The sequence below is a fragment of the Hyperoodon ampullatus genome (assembly GCF_949752795.1).
Source record: "Hyperoodon ampullatus genome assembly, chromosome: X".
NCBI classification, from domain to species: domain Eukaryota; kingdom Metazoa; phylum Chordata; class Mammalia; order Artiodactyla; family Ziphiidae; genus Hyperoodon; species Hyperoodon ampullatus.
Window position 1 is genome coordinate 53,460,317 of NC_136913.1, and position 18,054 is coordinate 53,478,370.

Genomic DNA, 18,054 nt, shown 5'->3' on the forward strand with positions numbered 1-18,054 from the left:
AATAAAGAAAAAAGAATGAAAAGAACTGAGGACAGGCTCAGAGACCTCTAGGACAACATTAAACATACCAATATTCAAATTATAGTGGTCCCAGAAGAAGAAGAGAAAAAGAAAGGGACTGAGAAAATACTTGAAGAGATTATAGTTGAAAACTTCCCTAATATGGGAAAGGAAATACTTAATCACGTCCAGGAAGCACAGAGAGTCCCATACAGGATAAATCCAAGGAGAAACATGCCAAGACACATAATAATCAAACTGTCAAAAATTAAATACAAAGAAAACATATTAAAGCAGCAAAGGAAAAACAACAAATAACACACAAGGGAATCCCCATAAGGTTAACAGCTGATCTTTCAGCAGAAACTCTGCAAGCCAGAAGGGAGTGGCAGAACATACTTAAAGTGATGAAGGAAAAAAACCTACAACAAAGATTACTCTACCCAGCAAGGATCCCATTCAGATTTGATGGAGAAATTAAATTCTTTACAGACAAGGAAAAGCTGAGAGTTCAGCACCACCAAACCAGCTTTACAACAAATGCTAAAGGAACTTCTCTAGGCAAGAAACACAAGAGGAGGAAAAGACCTACAATAAAAAACCAAAAACAATTAAGAAAATGGGAATATGAACATACATATCGATAATTACCTTAAATGTAAATGGACTGAATGCTCCCACCAAAACACACACACAGGCTGAATGGATACAAAAAAAAAAGACCCATATATATTCTGTCTACAAGAGACCCACTTCAGACCTAGGGACACATACAGACTGAAAGTGAAGGGATGGAAAAAGACATTCCATGGAAATGGAAACCAAAAGAAAGCTGGAGTAGCAATTCTCATATCAGACAAAATAGACTTTAAAATAAAAACAAGACACAAAGAAGGACACTACATAATGATCAAGGGATCAATCCTAGAAGAAGATATAGCAATTGTAAATAATCATGCACCCAACATAGGAGCACCTCAATACATAAGGCAAATACTAACAGCCATAAAAGGGGAAATCGACAGAAACACATTCATAGTAGGGGACTTTAACACCCCACTTTCACCAATGGACAGATCATCCAAAATGAAAATAAATAAGGAAACACAAGCTTTAAATGATACATTAAACAAGATGGACTTAATTGATATTTATAGGACATTCCATCCAAAAACAACAGAATACACAGTTTTCTCAAGTGCTCATGGAACATTCTCCAGGATAACTCATATTTTTGGTCACGAATCAAGCCTTGGTAAATTTAAGAAAATTGAAATTCAATCAAGTATCTTTTCCGAACACAATGCTATGAGACTCAATATTAATTACAGGAAAAGATCTGTAAAAAATACAGCCACATGGAGGCTAAACAATACACTACTTAATAACGAAGTGATCACTGAAGAAATCAAAGAGGAAATCAAAAAATACATACAAACAAATGACAATGGAGACACGACGACCCAAAACCTATGGGTGCAGCAAAAGCAGTTCTAAGAGGGAAGTTTATAGCAATAAAATCCTACCTTAAGAAACAGGAAACATCTCAAATAAACAACCTAACCTTGCTCCTAATGCAATTTGACAAAGAAGAACAAAAACACCCCAAAGTTAGAAGAAGGAAATCAAAAAGATTAGATCAGAAGTAAATGAAAAATAAATGAAGGAAACGATAGCAACCATCAATAAAACAAAAAGCTGGTTCGTTGAGAAGATAAACAAAATTGATAAACCATTAGCCAGACTCATCAGGAAAAAAAGGGAGAAGATTCACATCAATAGAATTAGAAATGAAAAAGGAGAAGTAACAACTGACACTGCAGAAATACAAAAGATCATGAAATATTACTACAAGCAACTCTGTGCCAATAAAATGGACAATCTGGAATAAATAGACAAATTCTCAGAAATGCACAACCTGCCAAGACTGAACCAGGAAGAAATAGAAAATATGAACAGAACAATCACAAGCACTGAAAATGAGACTGTGACTAAAAATCATCCAGCAAACAAAAGTCCACAACCTGATGTCTTCACCGGCATATTCTATCAAACAATTAGAGAGGAGCTAACACCTGTCCTTCTCAAACTCTTCCAAAATATAGCAGAGGGAGGAACATTCCCAAACTCATTCTACAAGGCCACCATCACCTTGATACCAAAACCAGACAAGGATGTCACAAAGAAAACTACTGGCCAATATCACTGATAAACATATATGCAAAAATCCTCAACAAAATACTAGCAAACAGAATCCACCAGCACATTAAAAGGATCATACACCATGATCAAGTGGGGTTTATTCCAGGAATGCAAGGATTCTTCAATATACACAAATCAATCAACGTGATACACCACATTGAAAAATTGAAGGAGAAAAACCATATGATCATCACAATACATGCAGAGAAAGCTTTCGAAAAAACTCAACACCCATTTATGATAAAAACTCTGAAGAAAATAGGCATAGAGGCAACTTTCCTCAACATAATAAAGGCAATATATGACAAACCCACAGCCAACATCATCCTCAATGCTGAAAAACTGAAAACACTTCCACTAAGAACAGGAAAAAGACAAGGTTGCCCACTCTCACCACTCTTATTGAACATAGTTTTGGAAGTTGTAGCCACAGCAATCAGAGAAGAAAAGGAAATAAAAGGAATGCAAATGGGAAAAGAAGAAGTAAAGCTGTCACTGTTTGCAGATGACATGATACTATACATAGAGAATAACAAAGATGCTACCAGAAAAGTACTACAGCTAATCAATGAATTTGGTAAAGCACCAGGATACAAAATTAATGCACAGAAATCTCTGACATTCCTGTACACTAATGATGAAAAATCTGAAAGTGAAATTAAGAAAACACTCCCATTTACCACTGGAACAAAAATAATAAAATATCTAGGAATAAACCTACCTAAGGAGACAAAAGACCTGTATGCAGAAAATTATAAGACACTGATGAAAGAAATTAAAGATGATACAAATAGATGGAACGATATACCATGTTCCTTGATTGGAAGGATCAATATTGTGAAAATGACTCTAACTACCCATAGCAATCTACAGATTAAATGCAATCCCTATCAAACTACCACTGGCATTTTTCACAGAACTAGAACAAAAAAATTCACAATTTGTATGGAAATACAAAAGACCCCGAATAGCCCAAGCAATCTTGAGAACGAAAAATGGAGCTGGAGGAATCAGGCTCCCTGACTTCAGACTATACTACAAAGCTACAATAATGAAGACAGTATGGTACCGGCACAAAAACAGAAAGATCGATCAATGGAACAGGATAGAAAGCCCAGAGATAAACCCATGCACATATGGTCACCTTATTTTTGATAAAGGAGTCAAGCATATACTGTGGAGAAAAGACAGCCTCTTCAATAAGTTGTGCGGTGAAAACTGGACAAGTACATGTAAAAGTATGAGATTAGAACACTCCCTAACACCATACACAAAAATAAACTCAAAATGGATTAAAGATCTAAATGTAAGGCCGGAAACTATCAAACTCTTAGAGGAAAACATAGGCAGAACACTCTATGACATAAATCACAGCAAGATCCTTTTGGACCCACCTCCTAGAGAAATGGAAATAAAAACAAAAATAAACAAATAGGACCTAATGAAACTTCAAAGCTTTTGCACAGCAAAGGAAACCATAAACAAGACCAAAAGACAACCCTCAGAATGGGAGAAAATGTATGCAAATGAAGCAACTGACAAAGGATTAATCTCCAAAATTTACAAGCATCTCATGCAGCTCAATTACAAAAAAACAAACAACCCAATCCAAAAATGGGCAGAAGACCTAAATAGACATTTCGCCAAAGAAGATATACAGTTTGCCAACAAACACATGAAAGAAGGCTCATCATCATTGATCATTAGAGAAATGCAAATCAAAACTAAAATGAGATATCAACTCACACCGGTCAGAATGGCCATGATCAAAAAAATCTAGAAACAATAAATGCTGGAGAGGGTCTGGAGAAAAGTGAACCCTCCTGCACTGCTGGTGGGAATGTAAATTGATACAGTCCCTATGGAAAACAGTATGGAGTTTCCTTCAAAGACTACAAATAGAACTACCATACGACCCAGCAATCCCACTACTGGGCATATACCCTGAGAAAACCATAATTCAAAAAGAGTCATGTACAAAAATATTCATTGCAGCTCTATTTACAATAGCCAGGAGATGGAAGCAACCTAAATGTCCATCATCATATGAATGGATAAAGAAGATGTGGCACATATATACAATGGAATATTTCTCAGCCATAAAAAGAAATGAAATTGAGTTATTTGTAGTGAGGTGGATGGACCTACAGTCTGTCATACAGAGTGAAGTAAGTCAGAAAGAGAAAAACAAATACCATATGCTAACACATATATATGGAATCTAAGGGAAAATAAAAAGGTCATGAAAAACCTAGGTGTAAGACGGGAATAAAGACACAGACCTACTAGAGAATGGACTTGAGGCTATGGGCAGGGGGAAGGGTAAGCTGTGACAAAGTGAGAGAGTGGCATGGACATATATACACTACCAAACGTATAATAGGTAGCTAGTGGGAAGCAGCCGTATGGCACAGTGAGATCAGCTCAGTGCTTTGTGACCTCCTAGAGCAGTGGGATAGGGACATGGGAGGGAGGGAGACGCAAGAGGGAAGAGATATGGGAACATATGAATATGTATAACTGATTCACTTTGTTATAAAGCAGAAACTAACACACTATTGTAAAGCAATTATACTCCAATAAAGATGTTAAAAAAAAGAAGATGTGGTACATATACACAATGGAATATTACTCGGCCATAAAAAGAAACATATGGGGTCATTTGTAGAGACATGGATAGACCTAGAGACTTTCATACAGAATGAAGTAAGTCAGTAAGAGAAAAACAAATATCGTATATTAACACCTATATGTGGAATCTAGAAAAATGCTACAGAAGAACTTGTCTACAAGGCAGAAACAGACACACAGACATAGAGAACAAATATATGGACACTAACGCAAAAGTGCGGGTGGGATGAACTGGGACATTGGTATAGGTATATATACACTAATATGTATAAAATAGGTAACTAATGAGAACCTGCTGTATAGCACAGGGAACTCTACTTAATGCTCTGTGATGACCTAAATGTGAAGGAAATCCAAAAACAGAGGGGATATATGTATATGTATAGGTGATTCCCTTCACTGTACAGCAGAAACACAGCAATGTACACCAACTCTACTCCAATAAAAAAATGTCACCAAACATTTTTTTAAAATGGGCAGAAGACCTAAATAGACATTTCTCCAAAGAAGACAGACAAATGGCCAACAAACACATGAAAAGATGCACAACATCACTAATTATTAGAGAAATGCACATCAAAACTACAGTGAGGTATCACCTCACACTGGTTAGAATGGCCATCATCAAAAAAATTACAAACAATAAATGCTGGAGAGGGTGTGGAGAAAGGGAACCCTACACTGTTGGTGGAAATGTAAATTTGTACAGACACTATGGAGAACAGTATGGAGGTTCCTTATAAAACTAAAAATAGCAGTACCATATGACTCAACAATCCCACTCCTGGGCATATACCTGGAGAAAACCATAATTCAAAAAGATACACGCACCCAAATGTTCATTGCAGCACTATTTACAATAGCCAGGACATGGAAACAACCTAAATGCCCATCAACAGAGGAATGGATAAAGAAGATGTGGTGCATCTATACAATGGAATATTACTCAGCCATAAAAGTGAACGAAATTGCGTCATTTGTAGAGACATGGATGGTCCTAGGTACTGTCATACAGGGTGAAGTAAGTCAGAAAGAGAAAAACTAATATCGTATATTAACGCAGATATTTGGAGTCTAGAAAAACGGTATAGATTAACTTATTTGCAAAGCAGAAATAGAGACACAGACGTAGAGAATAAACATATGGATACCAAGGGGGGAATGGGGAGTGGGATGGATTGGGAGATTGGGATTGACATATATACACTACTAATGTATAAAATAGATAACTAATGAGAACAGACTGTATAGCACAGGGAACTCTACTCAGGGCTATGTGGTGACCTAAATGGGAAGGAAATCCAAGGAAGAGGAGATATATGTATACATATGGCTGAATCACTTTGCTGTACAGCTGAAACTAACACAACATTGTAAAGCAACTATTCTCCAATAAAAGAAAAAAGGATATTATTAGAGATTGGCAATTGCATGCTACAGCTAAGTAACAGAGGTGGTTTTCTGAAGGATGCACATTTGATCAACTTACTGGGCTTTGGTATAAGCCAATGGCCACCCTCCTCTTTCCGAAGCCACTCAAGAAACCATACTAAAATTAATACATTAAGTGACTCATTGGGGGAACTGATAAAATGATAGCATGGGGAAAACAATACTTTTGGAAACCTTCTCCCAAAGTAGTAGCTGAAATATGTCAGAGGTGTCCGATCTGTCCTAAGTATAACCTAGAAAAACCTATTTATACTTCTCAGAACCACTTTCCTTTGCCTCCTGGTCCCTTTGCTCTTTGTCACCTGGGTGTTATCTACCTGTCTCCCTCTCAAGGATACAAATATGTTCTGATGATGATGTGCATGTATTCCCATTTGGTGGAAGCCTTTCCTTGCAGATATGCAACTCCCCTTACAGTGGCCAAAATATTGTTGGAAAGGATTATTCTTTTTTTTTAACATCTTTATTGGAGTATAATTGCTTTACAATGGTGTGTTAGTTTCTGCTTTATAACGAAGTGAATCAGTTATACATATACATATGTTCCCATATCTCTTCCCTCTTGCGTCTCCCACCCTCCCACCCTCCCTATCCCACCCCTCTAGGTGGTCACAAAGCACCGAGCTGATCTCCCTGTGCTATGCGGCTGCTTCCCACTAGCTATCTATTTTATGTTTGCTAGTGTATATATGTCCATGACAAATACCATATGCTAACACATATATATGGAATCTAAGAAAAAAAAATGTCATGAAGAACCTAGGGGTAAGACGGGAATAAAGACACAGACCTACTAGAGAATGGACTTGAGGATATGGGGAGGGGGAAGGGTAAGCCGTGACAAAGTGAAAGGATTATTCTTAATTGGGGAATTGCTCTGCAATTACATAGTGATAATGGTGTCCATTTCACTGGACAAATTCTAAATGCTGTTTGTGAAATCTGGCCTATACTACCACATTTCCACTGTGACTATCATCCTCATTCTTCTGGTCTAATGGAAAGAACAAATGACATAATTGAGACCTAACTAGCAAAAATCTCTGAGGCCTTCAGCCTTCCTTGGCCTAAATTGCTACCCATAGTTCTGGTAAACTTAATAGCTATACCCTTTCAAAAACACAAACTGTAACCATTTGAAAAAATTATTGAAAAGCCCATGATTCTTGACTCAGGACTATATAAGCCCCTTCTAGTCAAGGGAGATCTTTTACATTATTGTCAAAGTCTCATTAAGACTCTAAAAAAAATGAGCACCTGGTTGAAAACTTTTTCCACAGTGAGCTCCTGGGAGATGGAGATACAGAACACCACAATTTAAAACCAGTGGACTATGTTTATTGGAAAAAACATATTTTAAAGGACTCCTTACAACCCAGATAGAAGGGACCCTATTAGGTACTTTTAACCAACGCCCTGTGCCGCTAAACTTAAAGGCATTGATTCTTGGATTCATGTTTCCAATTTTTAAAAAAGGCTTCCCCACCTGTGTGGGCCTCTGAAACAGTTGGAGACCTAAAGCTGAAAGTGATCCAGAAGTGACTCAGATGGCGCCTAATGGAGATGGCTCTCCCAAGACTTTGGACAAGGCCGGTACTCTCCATGATCCTCATTGATGAAATCCCTCAAGTTACCCTCGTCCTAATTGCCGTCATCATAGAGTTGTTACATCTCCTTCATTATGTAATAACTGATGAGGCATCAAATTGTCTTTCCTTCTTACAGACATACTTTCAAGGATTGAAAATTTTCATCAATAGGTTATGGCTAGGAATTAAAGTTTAGAGGAAATGACCCTGGCCCTTTGGTCCTTCGATTTTGACTATGAAGGACTGGAGAATTGAACTTTTGGGACTCCTCCTTTAAGTTACAGTTTTATTAATGTGCTTTACCCTATTACATACAGTGGGCATCCTCCATGAGTGGTAATTCTATCTTGCATTAACTCTGCTGGGAATAAGCCTCTGGCTCCAAGTCTTGCCCATTCGATTAATCTATTCCACTTGGGATTCTTTCACCAACCAAGACCAGGAGTTACCCTTAGTCTTCTTTATATTAAAATAGCTGACTTTTCTTGGGATAGCTCTTTTACTAGAGTTATGTTATTATCTCTCTTATTATCCACCCAGGCTCCTTATGACTGGGAAAATAATGCCTTATTCTGCATTTCCCAAAGTCTAGCCACTGGAGGAAATCTAAAAGACTATTGGATATGCCATCAGCACCCTAGATAATTCACTGAATACCCAGGATCCCCTTGCCTTGGCTATCTCCAATCTTACTCGTATCCCTCTACCATATCCTTTTCAGAATTCATCTATTCTCCAAGCATACCATGTTCATCTACTCAAATCCACAGTTCCCTTTCCTTGTTTGCCTTGTTTGGAACCAGATAAAACCCAGAATATTCCCTTAGGAACATGTGTTCCAACGAGTCCCTTTGGTTACCTGGAAACATCAGATCCAGCTTCCAAACACCCAACTTTACTTCACTGTGCAAAAACAAAACATATTCTCATGATAACCCTCATGTATTCCTACAAGGAAGGCTTCTAGGCTGCTCAAATATAACCAACCCGTGGTTGAATTTCACCTTTGACACTTTCTTTCTCTATGCTCCATTTATGTCTTTATTTGTGGTTGGAAGAGTACCACCTGTGGGATGTCCTGCCTCAACACCCTAACCCTACATTCTCCAAGTGCTCTAGGACTTTTCATAGTTCCTTTGACTGTGTTAAATTCTTCAGAAATTACCAAATGGCACACACACTCTACTTTCTGCCTATGCCAAGAAACCCCTTCTGAGGGATTTCAAAGGTTCCTAAGAATTATTCAAACCACGTGGGGAGTTGGAGCCATTGATAAAATTATTCAAAATCTCTCTGCTACCATAGCAGACACAGCTAATGCCACAGCTAGAGCATTAAGTTCCCAAAAAGACTCCCTGAATTTGCTTGCTCATGTTATGTTAGATAAAAGATTTGCCTTGGATTACCTTCTTGCAGAACTTGGAGGTATCTGTGTCATCTTAAATAACACCTGTTGTACTTGGATAAATGCCTCTGGTATAGTAGAAACTCAAATTAAGATCTTAACAAAAGAAGGCCAATTGACTTCATTCTGATAGTCTTAATACTCCCCTAATGTTTGATTTGTTTAGTTGGTTACCCTCAAACGTTGGATCTTGGTTCAAAACTGTTCTTCAAACTGGGTTATTACTCTTAATAATTGTTGTCAGCTTCTTTATATTGATAAAGTGCTTGCTTAAATTGATTACTTCTATACTTAGCCATTCTACTGCTCAGTTGATGTTCACACAAGTTGATATACTCGAGGCAGCACAACATCACGGTGCCTCCAATGAATTTTACAATCCATCCATTGATTCATTCACACAACCACCCTCTAAGGGACATGATGGACCTGGAGCAGGTAACCAAGCTATTCTGGCTATGTGGGAATAAGAATTGTTCCAATGATGTTTTCTTCAGGAAAAAGCATGGGCAAAAGGGGGAAATGTGAAAAGAACTATGTCAGGAATGACTAAGACATGACCTGAGGACCTCCACGTTTGCTGCCCATGCTGGACTTTTGCTGAACACTCTAAATTAAAACTGCTAAAGAGTTGCTGAGTTGCTAAAAGGAAAGAATAATATTGAGAACTGGACTTTATCTGGCCTAAGAAAACATAACTTTCCCTAGTAATGAATAAGATGCATTCCATAACTCAATCTTATGTACAGAATAATTTTACCCTCCAATCCAAATTGTTGGTAAACAACTTGTGTAAGCCTGCATTGACGTCCCTCTTTTCCTCTAAAAACCCTGGCCATTTCCTCTAGTGGGACACTATTCTGGTTTCTTCCAGACTTTCTGTGATCCCTGAATTGCAATTCTAAGATCCCAAATAAATTTGTCCAGTCATAAGCTACTAGTTGAGGGGACCAGCATTCTAACTAGAGTCTTCCGGCTTCAAAATCCGTGCTCTTTCGATTACAACATACTGGGCTTTTACGTGCGTGTCAGTTAGCCTGGGCCACATCTATTATGATGGATAGAAAAAAATTAAGCAGAGACTAGTTGTAACTCTTCTCTGATCCTCGGCCTGATAGTAGAAAGAAAACTGACAGGAGGGACGTGAAATTCGAATAGAAAGAGGCCGGAGTTGGGGAGGGAAAGAGTAGGCTCTGGAAAGAAAATAAGTAGAAGAGGCTCTGACTGGGGGGTCAGCTATACACAGACACCAGCTGGCCTGGCAGTGTCACCTCTCGCGTTTTCCTTCCCGGCTGAGCAAGGCCAGGTCCACTCTGCTACACCTCCTTCCTTTCTCATAGCCCACCTTGGGGCTGGACAGATGCTTTTGCCCCCAAAACCCACACATGCATGCGGCTGAGCTGGGGTGGGGGTGATGGTGGTGGTCTGGGCAACTGCTGGGGCAGGTCAGGGGAGGAGTCAAGAGGAGAGTAGGGAAACGCTGGATAAAGGAAGTAACTCTCCGGGAGGCAATGCCAAGTGTGGTGCTCAAGAAAGGCTGTTACAACTGCAGCGAGTGTATATAAAAGGCTGGAGTAAAGGCGTGTGTGAGGTAACGACTGGAGAGCCGGGAGGAGCTGGGGTCGGAGGGACAGGTCAGGGAGGGATCCGGCAGGCAAGCACCGGCGTGGCGTCGGCGTCACGTGAGAGGACGGTTGGCACAGGACCACCGCTCCTTCGCGCCGCAGCCACCAGCAGGCGGATCCCAAGGAGAAGAAAGTTCAGATTGGATGAAAGGGGGTGTGAACCGAGGAATATCACTCGGGTCCCGCGCGGAAGAGGGCGTCAAAGAGCACCCTGAGAAGGCTTGAGGGGGCGTGCCTGGGCTCACGGCTGAGCACCGAGAGGGAGCCCATGGCTCCCAGCCTCGCCGAACTCTTCTCCTTACCTTGGGCACCGTGATATGGTCCATGACCGCGGTTCCCGCCACCCGAATGCCTCACCGCTACTCGGGCTGCTGCCGCCACCACCGTTCTACTTGCCTCCTTGCCCAACCCGGGTTCCAGCTCCCGCCCTCCCCGTACTGGATCAAGCTCTCGTCACCTGATCCTCGCGGAGGCTCCTATCGCGACACTTCGCCTATGGCCGCTCCCGCCATCTTGCTTCCTGGCAAATGCCCTTTTCTTTGGGGGAGCCTGTCAAAATGCTGTTTCTTTGGCAGGGGAAACGGCTAAATATACATTCTAGCTCCCTAAGAACACTTAGTTTAAATAAAATCCAGTGATTGTGAGCTTTTTCATAGTTTTTAAGTGCAAATCTACTAGGAATGTAGACAGGAGGCAAAACAGTGACATATTAGGCTCACAAATATTTCTAGGACTGCTTCCATTTTCTTAAGATTAAAAAACAACGACAGATTGTTCTAGCTCAGACTCCAGGTTGGCCGGGGAGTTCTTAAGTCCCAGACTCGTGTGCTGACACCCTTCTCACATCCCATGATGCCGTAAGGATTCTGAGCACCAGTATCATTCCACTACTATTTAATGTTAACAGCGATGCACCAGGCAGAGATAATACAGACTGCCTTGTGGTGATGACTGGTTTTCTGAAGAGTTTCCTGTGAGACCTTGAGCAAGTCACTGTAGAATATTTTTGAAATGGTTTATAAGCATATCCTCCTTTCACTCCCCTTATCCAGGGGAGCCTACTACCATCAATCTAGTTAAAGCCTGGACTATTACAGTAGCCTCATAACTTTTGTCATCACAGATGTGGGGAAAGGACCAAGGACCCACTGGACCACCTCTCAGATGAGATGAAGTTACTCAGTAGTGTTCTCTGAATCAGACTTGTGATGGCCAAAACAACAGTCTGGGAGTTGGAAAACCTGGGGTATTTTTTTGTTTTTTTTTTAACATCTTTATTGGAGTATAATTGCTTTACAATGTCGTGTTAGTTTCTGCTGTATAACAAAGTGAATCAGTTATATGTATACATATATACTCATATCCCCTCCCTTTTGCATCTCCCTCCCACCTTCCCTATCCCACCCCTTTAGGTGGTCACAAAGCACCGAGCTGATCTCCCTGTGCGATGCAGCTGCTTCCCACTAGCTATCTATTTTACATTTGGTAGTGTATATATGTCAATGGAGAACTTGGGTTTTACTCTCAGGTCTGCCACTAACTTTCTGTGTGACCTTGAGCAAATCATGTCACCTCTCTGGGCCTTAAGTTGACCAAGGTTACAATGATGGTATTGGCCACAATTTGTAGGGTCATTTCTACCTCACTATTGTAATGTTATGGTTTGAAATATCACCTTCCCTACAAAGTGATTTTTTCTTCTTTTAGTATCCATAACATTTGCTAGTTAAACTACTTATTCATCATATTTTGCTTTTTTCCCTAGCCTAAAAGCCCTTCCCTCAATCCATGACCCGAGTATCCCTTCACTTCCACGTCTTCAGAACATACTCACTGCATGCTAAACACTCCTCTCAATTGGCTCTTTTACAATCATCCTGAACTCCAGTTGCTGCATCCAATAGCTCTTCGCAGTGTTCAATCTCCATTTGTTTTGCAGCTTTTTACACTGTTGATTCATTTTCCTTTTTGACATTCTCTCTTCTCTTGGTCTTTATTATAAAGCAGATTCATTGCCGGCATCCCTCAGTATTCCTTTTCTGCCTTCCTCCCAACTCCTCTTTGCCCTTATTTATCCATTTCCCTGGCTTCTGTCCTCATTCTTCTACTCTCTCTGTTTTCCTTCCCTTGGTAATCTTGATCTCATTCTCAAGTTATATCCTTATCCGCTGGTAGGGTACTCCCAAATTTACATCTCAAGTCCTGTGACCTTCCTCCTGTGCTCAAGTTTGGAACTTCCAACTCTCCCCTGACAGTTCCACTTTGGTGTTCCAGCTAGCACATTAAAGGCATCACGACTGAAAACAAACTCATCTTTTACACCTTCCTCCTGCCTCTTGCCCTCTCCCACTTCTGCCACCAGCTCTTTCTCAAGTTTTCTTTATCCCTAGTAATGCCACCATCATATACTCAGTTACTTAGACTTTAACCTCATGTCCATGCTGTTTGGGATAGTTAAAAGGAGTGTGTACTTCATGTCAAAATTTCGACTCTGCTATTTGCTAATGGTATATGATCCTGGACAAGTTACACAACATCTCTGAGTCTCAGTTTTCTCATCTGTAAACCAAGTCTAGTAAGGTGCTTGTGAGGATTCAAAGAAGTAACATATATCAGGTACCAGGAACATCATAAGGGCACAATGAATATTGGTGGTTACCTTACCTTCCTCAACTCAGTTATTAAATATTTCTGTTCTCCTCTCTCTCAGATGATTACCCTGCTTCCTTGTTCACTGGTAAAATAGAAGGCATCAAAAAGGAACTTCGACATCCTCCCACAACCAAATCTAATTGCTGCTCTGCATGTGAACCCATATAATCTTCCTTCAATGAATCAACTGTTCCTGAACCTTCCTAAGGCAACTCCTCCACTTGTCCACTCAATTTCATACTCCCTCGACTACTAAATTGTCCCTTCTTTCCTTTATCATAAAACATCCCCACTTTACCAGATCATTTCCATCAGCACAAGAACGTGTTTATAATAACATGTTTCTTTCCAATTTTAAAAAACCCTTTCTTGACCCACATTCCTCTCCCCCACCTACCATTCCCTACCCCATTTCTCTATTGCACCTTATAGCAAAATTCCTCCAAAGATTTGTCTAAATTATCTACCTCCACTTTTTTTTCTCTCCTCTCATTCTCTCTTGAAAACACTCTATTCAGGTTTTACCCCCACCACTCCAACAAACTGTCCTTGTCAGTGTTACCAGTAATCTCCATATTGCAAAATCCAATGGGTAATCCTCAGACTTCTTTTATTTCAGCAGTATTTGATCACTCCCTTCCCCTTGACACGTTTTTTTCTACTTGGTTTCAGAGACACTCCTCTCTCTCCTACTTCTCTGACATCTCTTTCCCAATCTCCTTTGCTATTTCTCCCTTATCTTACCTTCTTTATATGTTGGAATGCTGTCAGGGCTCAGACCTTGGTCCTCTTCTCTATTTACACTTATTCCCTGGGTGCTGTCATCCAGTCTCATGCCTTTAAATACCATATTTGCAAAAAACTTCCAAAATTTTATCTCTATTCCTGATCCATCCTGTTAACTCTTAAACTTATATAATATCCAACAGCATACTGACATGTCTACTTGGATGTCTTAGAGGCACCTCAAACTTACCATATCCAAAGCAGAATTTTTGATTTCTACCTATCTCCTCAAATCTGCTCTTTTTATAGTATATCTCATATCAGAAATTGGCAACTCCAGTTATTTAGTACAAAAGCCTTGGAGACATTCTCTTTCTTTCATACCCCATACTCAATTCATCATCAAATCCTATTAGCTCTTCTTTCAAAATATTCCAAATCTAACCACTTCTCACCCCTGTATTCTGGCCCCAACCTCTATTTATCTAGCCTGGATTATTGTTATAGTCTAGTCTCCATGTTTTGGCCCTGGTTCCCCTAGCATCTATTCTCTACATAGCATCTTCTAGACTCTAGAATCTATAGAGACATCTCTCCTTTGCTTAAAACCTGCCAGTGGATCCCCATCTCAGAGTAAAAGCCAAATCCTTACATGGCCTATGAAGCCCTACATATGATCTAAGCCTAGTGCCTCTCTGACTATACCTTCTATCACACTTTTCTTTCTCTGTTTATGTCATATTGATCTTCTTGTTCTTTCTCAAATATACCAGACATGCTCCTGCCTCAGGAGCACTTGCTGTTCCCTCTGCTTAGAATGCTCTCCCCCTAGAAATCCACATGTTCACTCCCTCATCTCTGTCAGGTCTCTGATCAAATGTCACAATATCAGATAATCCTTACTCGAGCACCTCATATTAAATAAAACCACCACCACTTCTTCCCCAGCATTCTCTATCTTCTTAACCTTTTTTCTTTATAGTTATCAATACCACCTGATACGCTATAAATGTCTTTGTCAGTTATTTGTCTCCCCCTCTAGGATGTCAGCTTCATGAAGGCAGGGACTTTCTGTCCACTGCTAGATCTCCAAAGTCTAGAACAGACCTGGAACACAGTAGGTACTCAATAAATATTTGTTGAATAAATGGATATTCTAAGCTATCCCAGATTTTCTCCGCCATTAACTTTAATCATTCCTCCTAACATTCCCTCCTTAAGGCAAGTTAGTGTCATTTCAGAGGAAATTAAGATACAGATGATGACTTGTTAAAGGTTGCAGAAGAGTCACATGTCAGATTGGACCCCCACAGGAGTAGAGAAAGCCTGGGACTAAGAGGAAAAATATGGAAGAAGAAAGTATTAGACTTGTAAAATATTTTCTGTGAAAGGGATACTATCATCTATTATTTATTTGTTTTCTGCCATTATGATATCAACTCCATGAGGTTTTTCTCTGTGCACTGCTGTACCCCAGTGCCTGGAAAACTACGTGGCACATAGCTAATGCTTGATAAATACTTGCTGAATGACTAAATGAAAATTAATTACTCTAGACTCACAGCTGGTGTGGGCCAGAGGGTAAACAACTAAAGGGAAAGAGTCTGGAGGCAAGGAAATCATTAGGAGGCTATTATGTTCATCCCCAAAAGGTTGTAAGCCAGTGAGCCTGTGGGCTTTCTGACTTTGTACTTAGAGCTCAGAACTTAGATTAGCCAACGTCTGAGATACTAGTTGCCACACTAAACCTCACCTGTCCTGCTTTATATGCAAATCTCCAACTCAGTTATTACCCACTTATTTTCTACTTTGAGGGATTTTTTGCTATTAGGGGTTGGTGTTCTTCCCATGGTATCCTAGGGAAGTAAGTAGGTGTGCTTTGCCCCAATATCTCACTAGCTGGAGATATAACCTAAGAAAGCTGCTGCCAAGAGTCACCCATGAAGTGGTGCATTATGACTATTTAACAAGCCACAGAGCCTTTGTGACCTCACTCCTGCTCCAGAGGTAGCTTGATAAGTCACAGCAGAGGGCAGTTGGGGCATAACTTCACACAAGTCATCAAGACCTCCTCCACCTTGCTGCTGGGGAGAAGCCATCAGAAACAGACTGTATTTTTAGCTTCTTTCAGTTTCAGTTTATCAGTCATCTTGGGCCAACTACCAACAAACTTCTTTTGAAGACCAACTTGCCAGAAAGCACTTTTTTCATCTTTCAGATACACCTTACTTGAATCATGCAGTGCATAGGGGATATCAGTGAAGAAGTCTGGCAAGACTACATCACCCTCTTCCTACAGACTGGAATGCGCTGTGATGCAGTGATAATCACCAATTCTCCACCCTGGTTGTTAGCTTCTTATCCTAAAGGAAACTTGTTCCAATTGACCCAGGAAGAAATTCAGATCTTGCTGGTGAGAGAGGAGAGAGAGAAGTTGTTTCTTCAGGGAATCACCCTTGCAGGGACCAAATGCTTGTTGATCCGGGGCAACCTGTACACTGAGGGCAACAACACCATGGATCTCCACACCAAAGGCCAGAGTCGGGGCAGCCAGGCAGTGACAGTAGTTCAGATCGAGTCTGTATACCTTGTGTTGATGGGACACAAAGGAACAAGAAGAGGGTCTCTCAACCTCAAGGCTTTCAAGATGGCGGGTTACATCAGAGAGGCCATTCATCAACACCTGGCCCATTTCTAACTAAATAAAAAGGCACTGGTGTTTGACCTGGAATTTGAATTCAGTGTTATCTGATTCACCTTCTAGATTAACATAGTATTGAGGAAAATAAAAGGAGATCCCAGATTAGGTTTGGAGATGTGTGTGTGTGTGTGTGTGTGTTTGTGTGTGTGTGTGTGTGTGTGTGTTAGGAGAGGGGCAGATTGGGGAGTGAGTATTCAAGCATTTGTTCTTTTGCACAGTTTTTACACCTAGAACACAAACCCTCCCTTCTCAACACTTGGAGGGAAGAGTAGTGGACTGGGACGTAGAAAATCTTGGTTGTACTCCCAACTTTTTCCTGACTTACTATATTTTTCTCTGGGCCTCAGTTTCCTTATCTGTACAATGAGGAGTGCACTATGTCTCTAAGGGCCCTTCAAGCTCTAGAAATCTATGATTTTGTAATAATCACATATATCCTTCAAAATCCAGCACAAGTACTACCTCCTTGAGGAAGCTTTCTCTGCCTGCCTCTACCTTAGGGCTGACCATAATTTGAATTACTAAAGCACTAACTCTCTGGGTAATTTGTTTGGACTTAATCATACTTTGTCCAACATTTCCTGTATGATTGTCCTGTGATCTTGTTTAACTTTTCACGTACACATTAGTTTTGTTTCCCAACTTTATTATAATCTCCTAAAGGGCAGGTTGTTTGTCTTCTACTTCTCTATTTCCCTCCTGGGATAACCCAGCATGGGGCTTTGCTAGGGGAGTTGGCTACACACATAAAATCACTTATCAGGGAAAGAGAGATTTTCCAAAGTGAGGATTCTGCTGGGTGTGGATGATCCAGGGCGCTTGTGCCTAGATTTTATTCTTCCAATTTGTAGCTCACCTTTGGACCATTTATCTGTTCATTGTTGTCACCATCAGGGGAAACATGGGTGGGCAGAAGCTAAGAAAGAAGGTAAAAAGTTCTAACTATTCCATCTAGCTTGTTGCTAGCTACTGTGGACAAGCTGGAGTGAAAGATGACAGGAATGACAAAGATGAGGTTGAGTAGTAAAGCATAGTGCTTATTTGACCCTGCTGGCACAAGTCCCCAGGAGC

The 18,054-nt window shown here is 40.3% G+C and overlaps 2 protein-coding genes across 2 annotated transcripts in view; one reads left to right on the forward strand and one right to left on the reverse strand.

Annotated features, from left to right (window-relative positions):
* MTMR8 (myotubularin related protein 8) overlaps positions 1-11,230 on the reverse strand; it is a gene marked incomplete at both ends in the record, with an annotated part of 181,507 nt that extends 170,277 nt beyond the window's left edge. The window contains one exon of the mRNA XM_079728212.1: positions 11,207-11,230. Within this exon, the coding sequence (XP_079584338.1) occupies positions 11,207-11,230 (24 nt within the window). The remainder of the gene's footprint in view (positions 1-11,206) is intronic.
* Positions 11,231-16,518: 5,288 nt separating this feature from the next.
* On the forward strand, positions 16,519-16,980 carry LOC307069659 (profilin-2-like; the record flags this gene model as incomplete). The annotated part of the gene is made up of 1 exon (XM_079728012.1): positions 16,519-16,980. The coding sequence occupies one exon, from the start codon at positions 16,519-16,521 to the stop codon at positions 16,978-16,980; it is 462 nt and encodes a 153-aa protein (XP_079584138.1).
* Between the last annotated feature and the right edge of the window lie 1,074 nt (positions 16,981-18,054).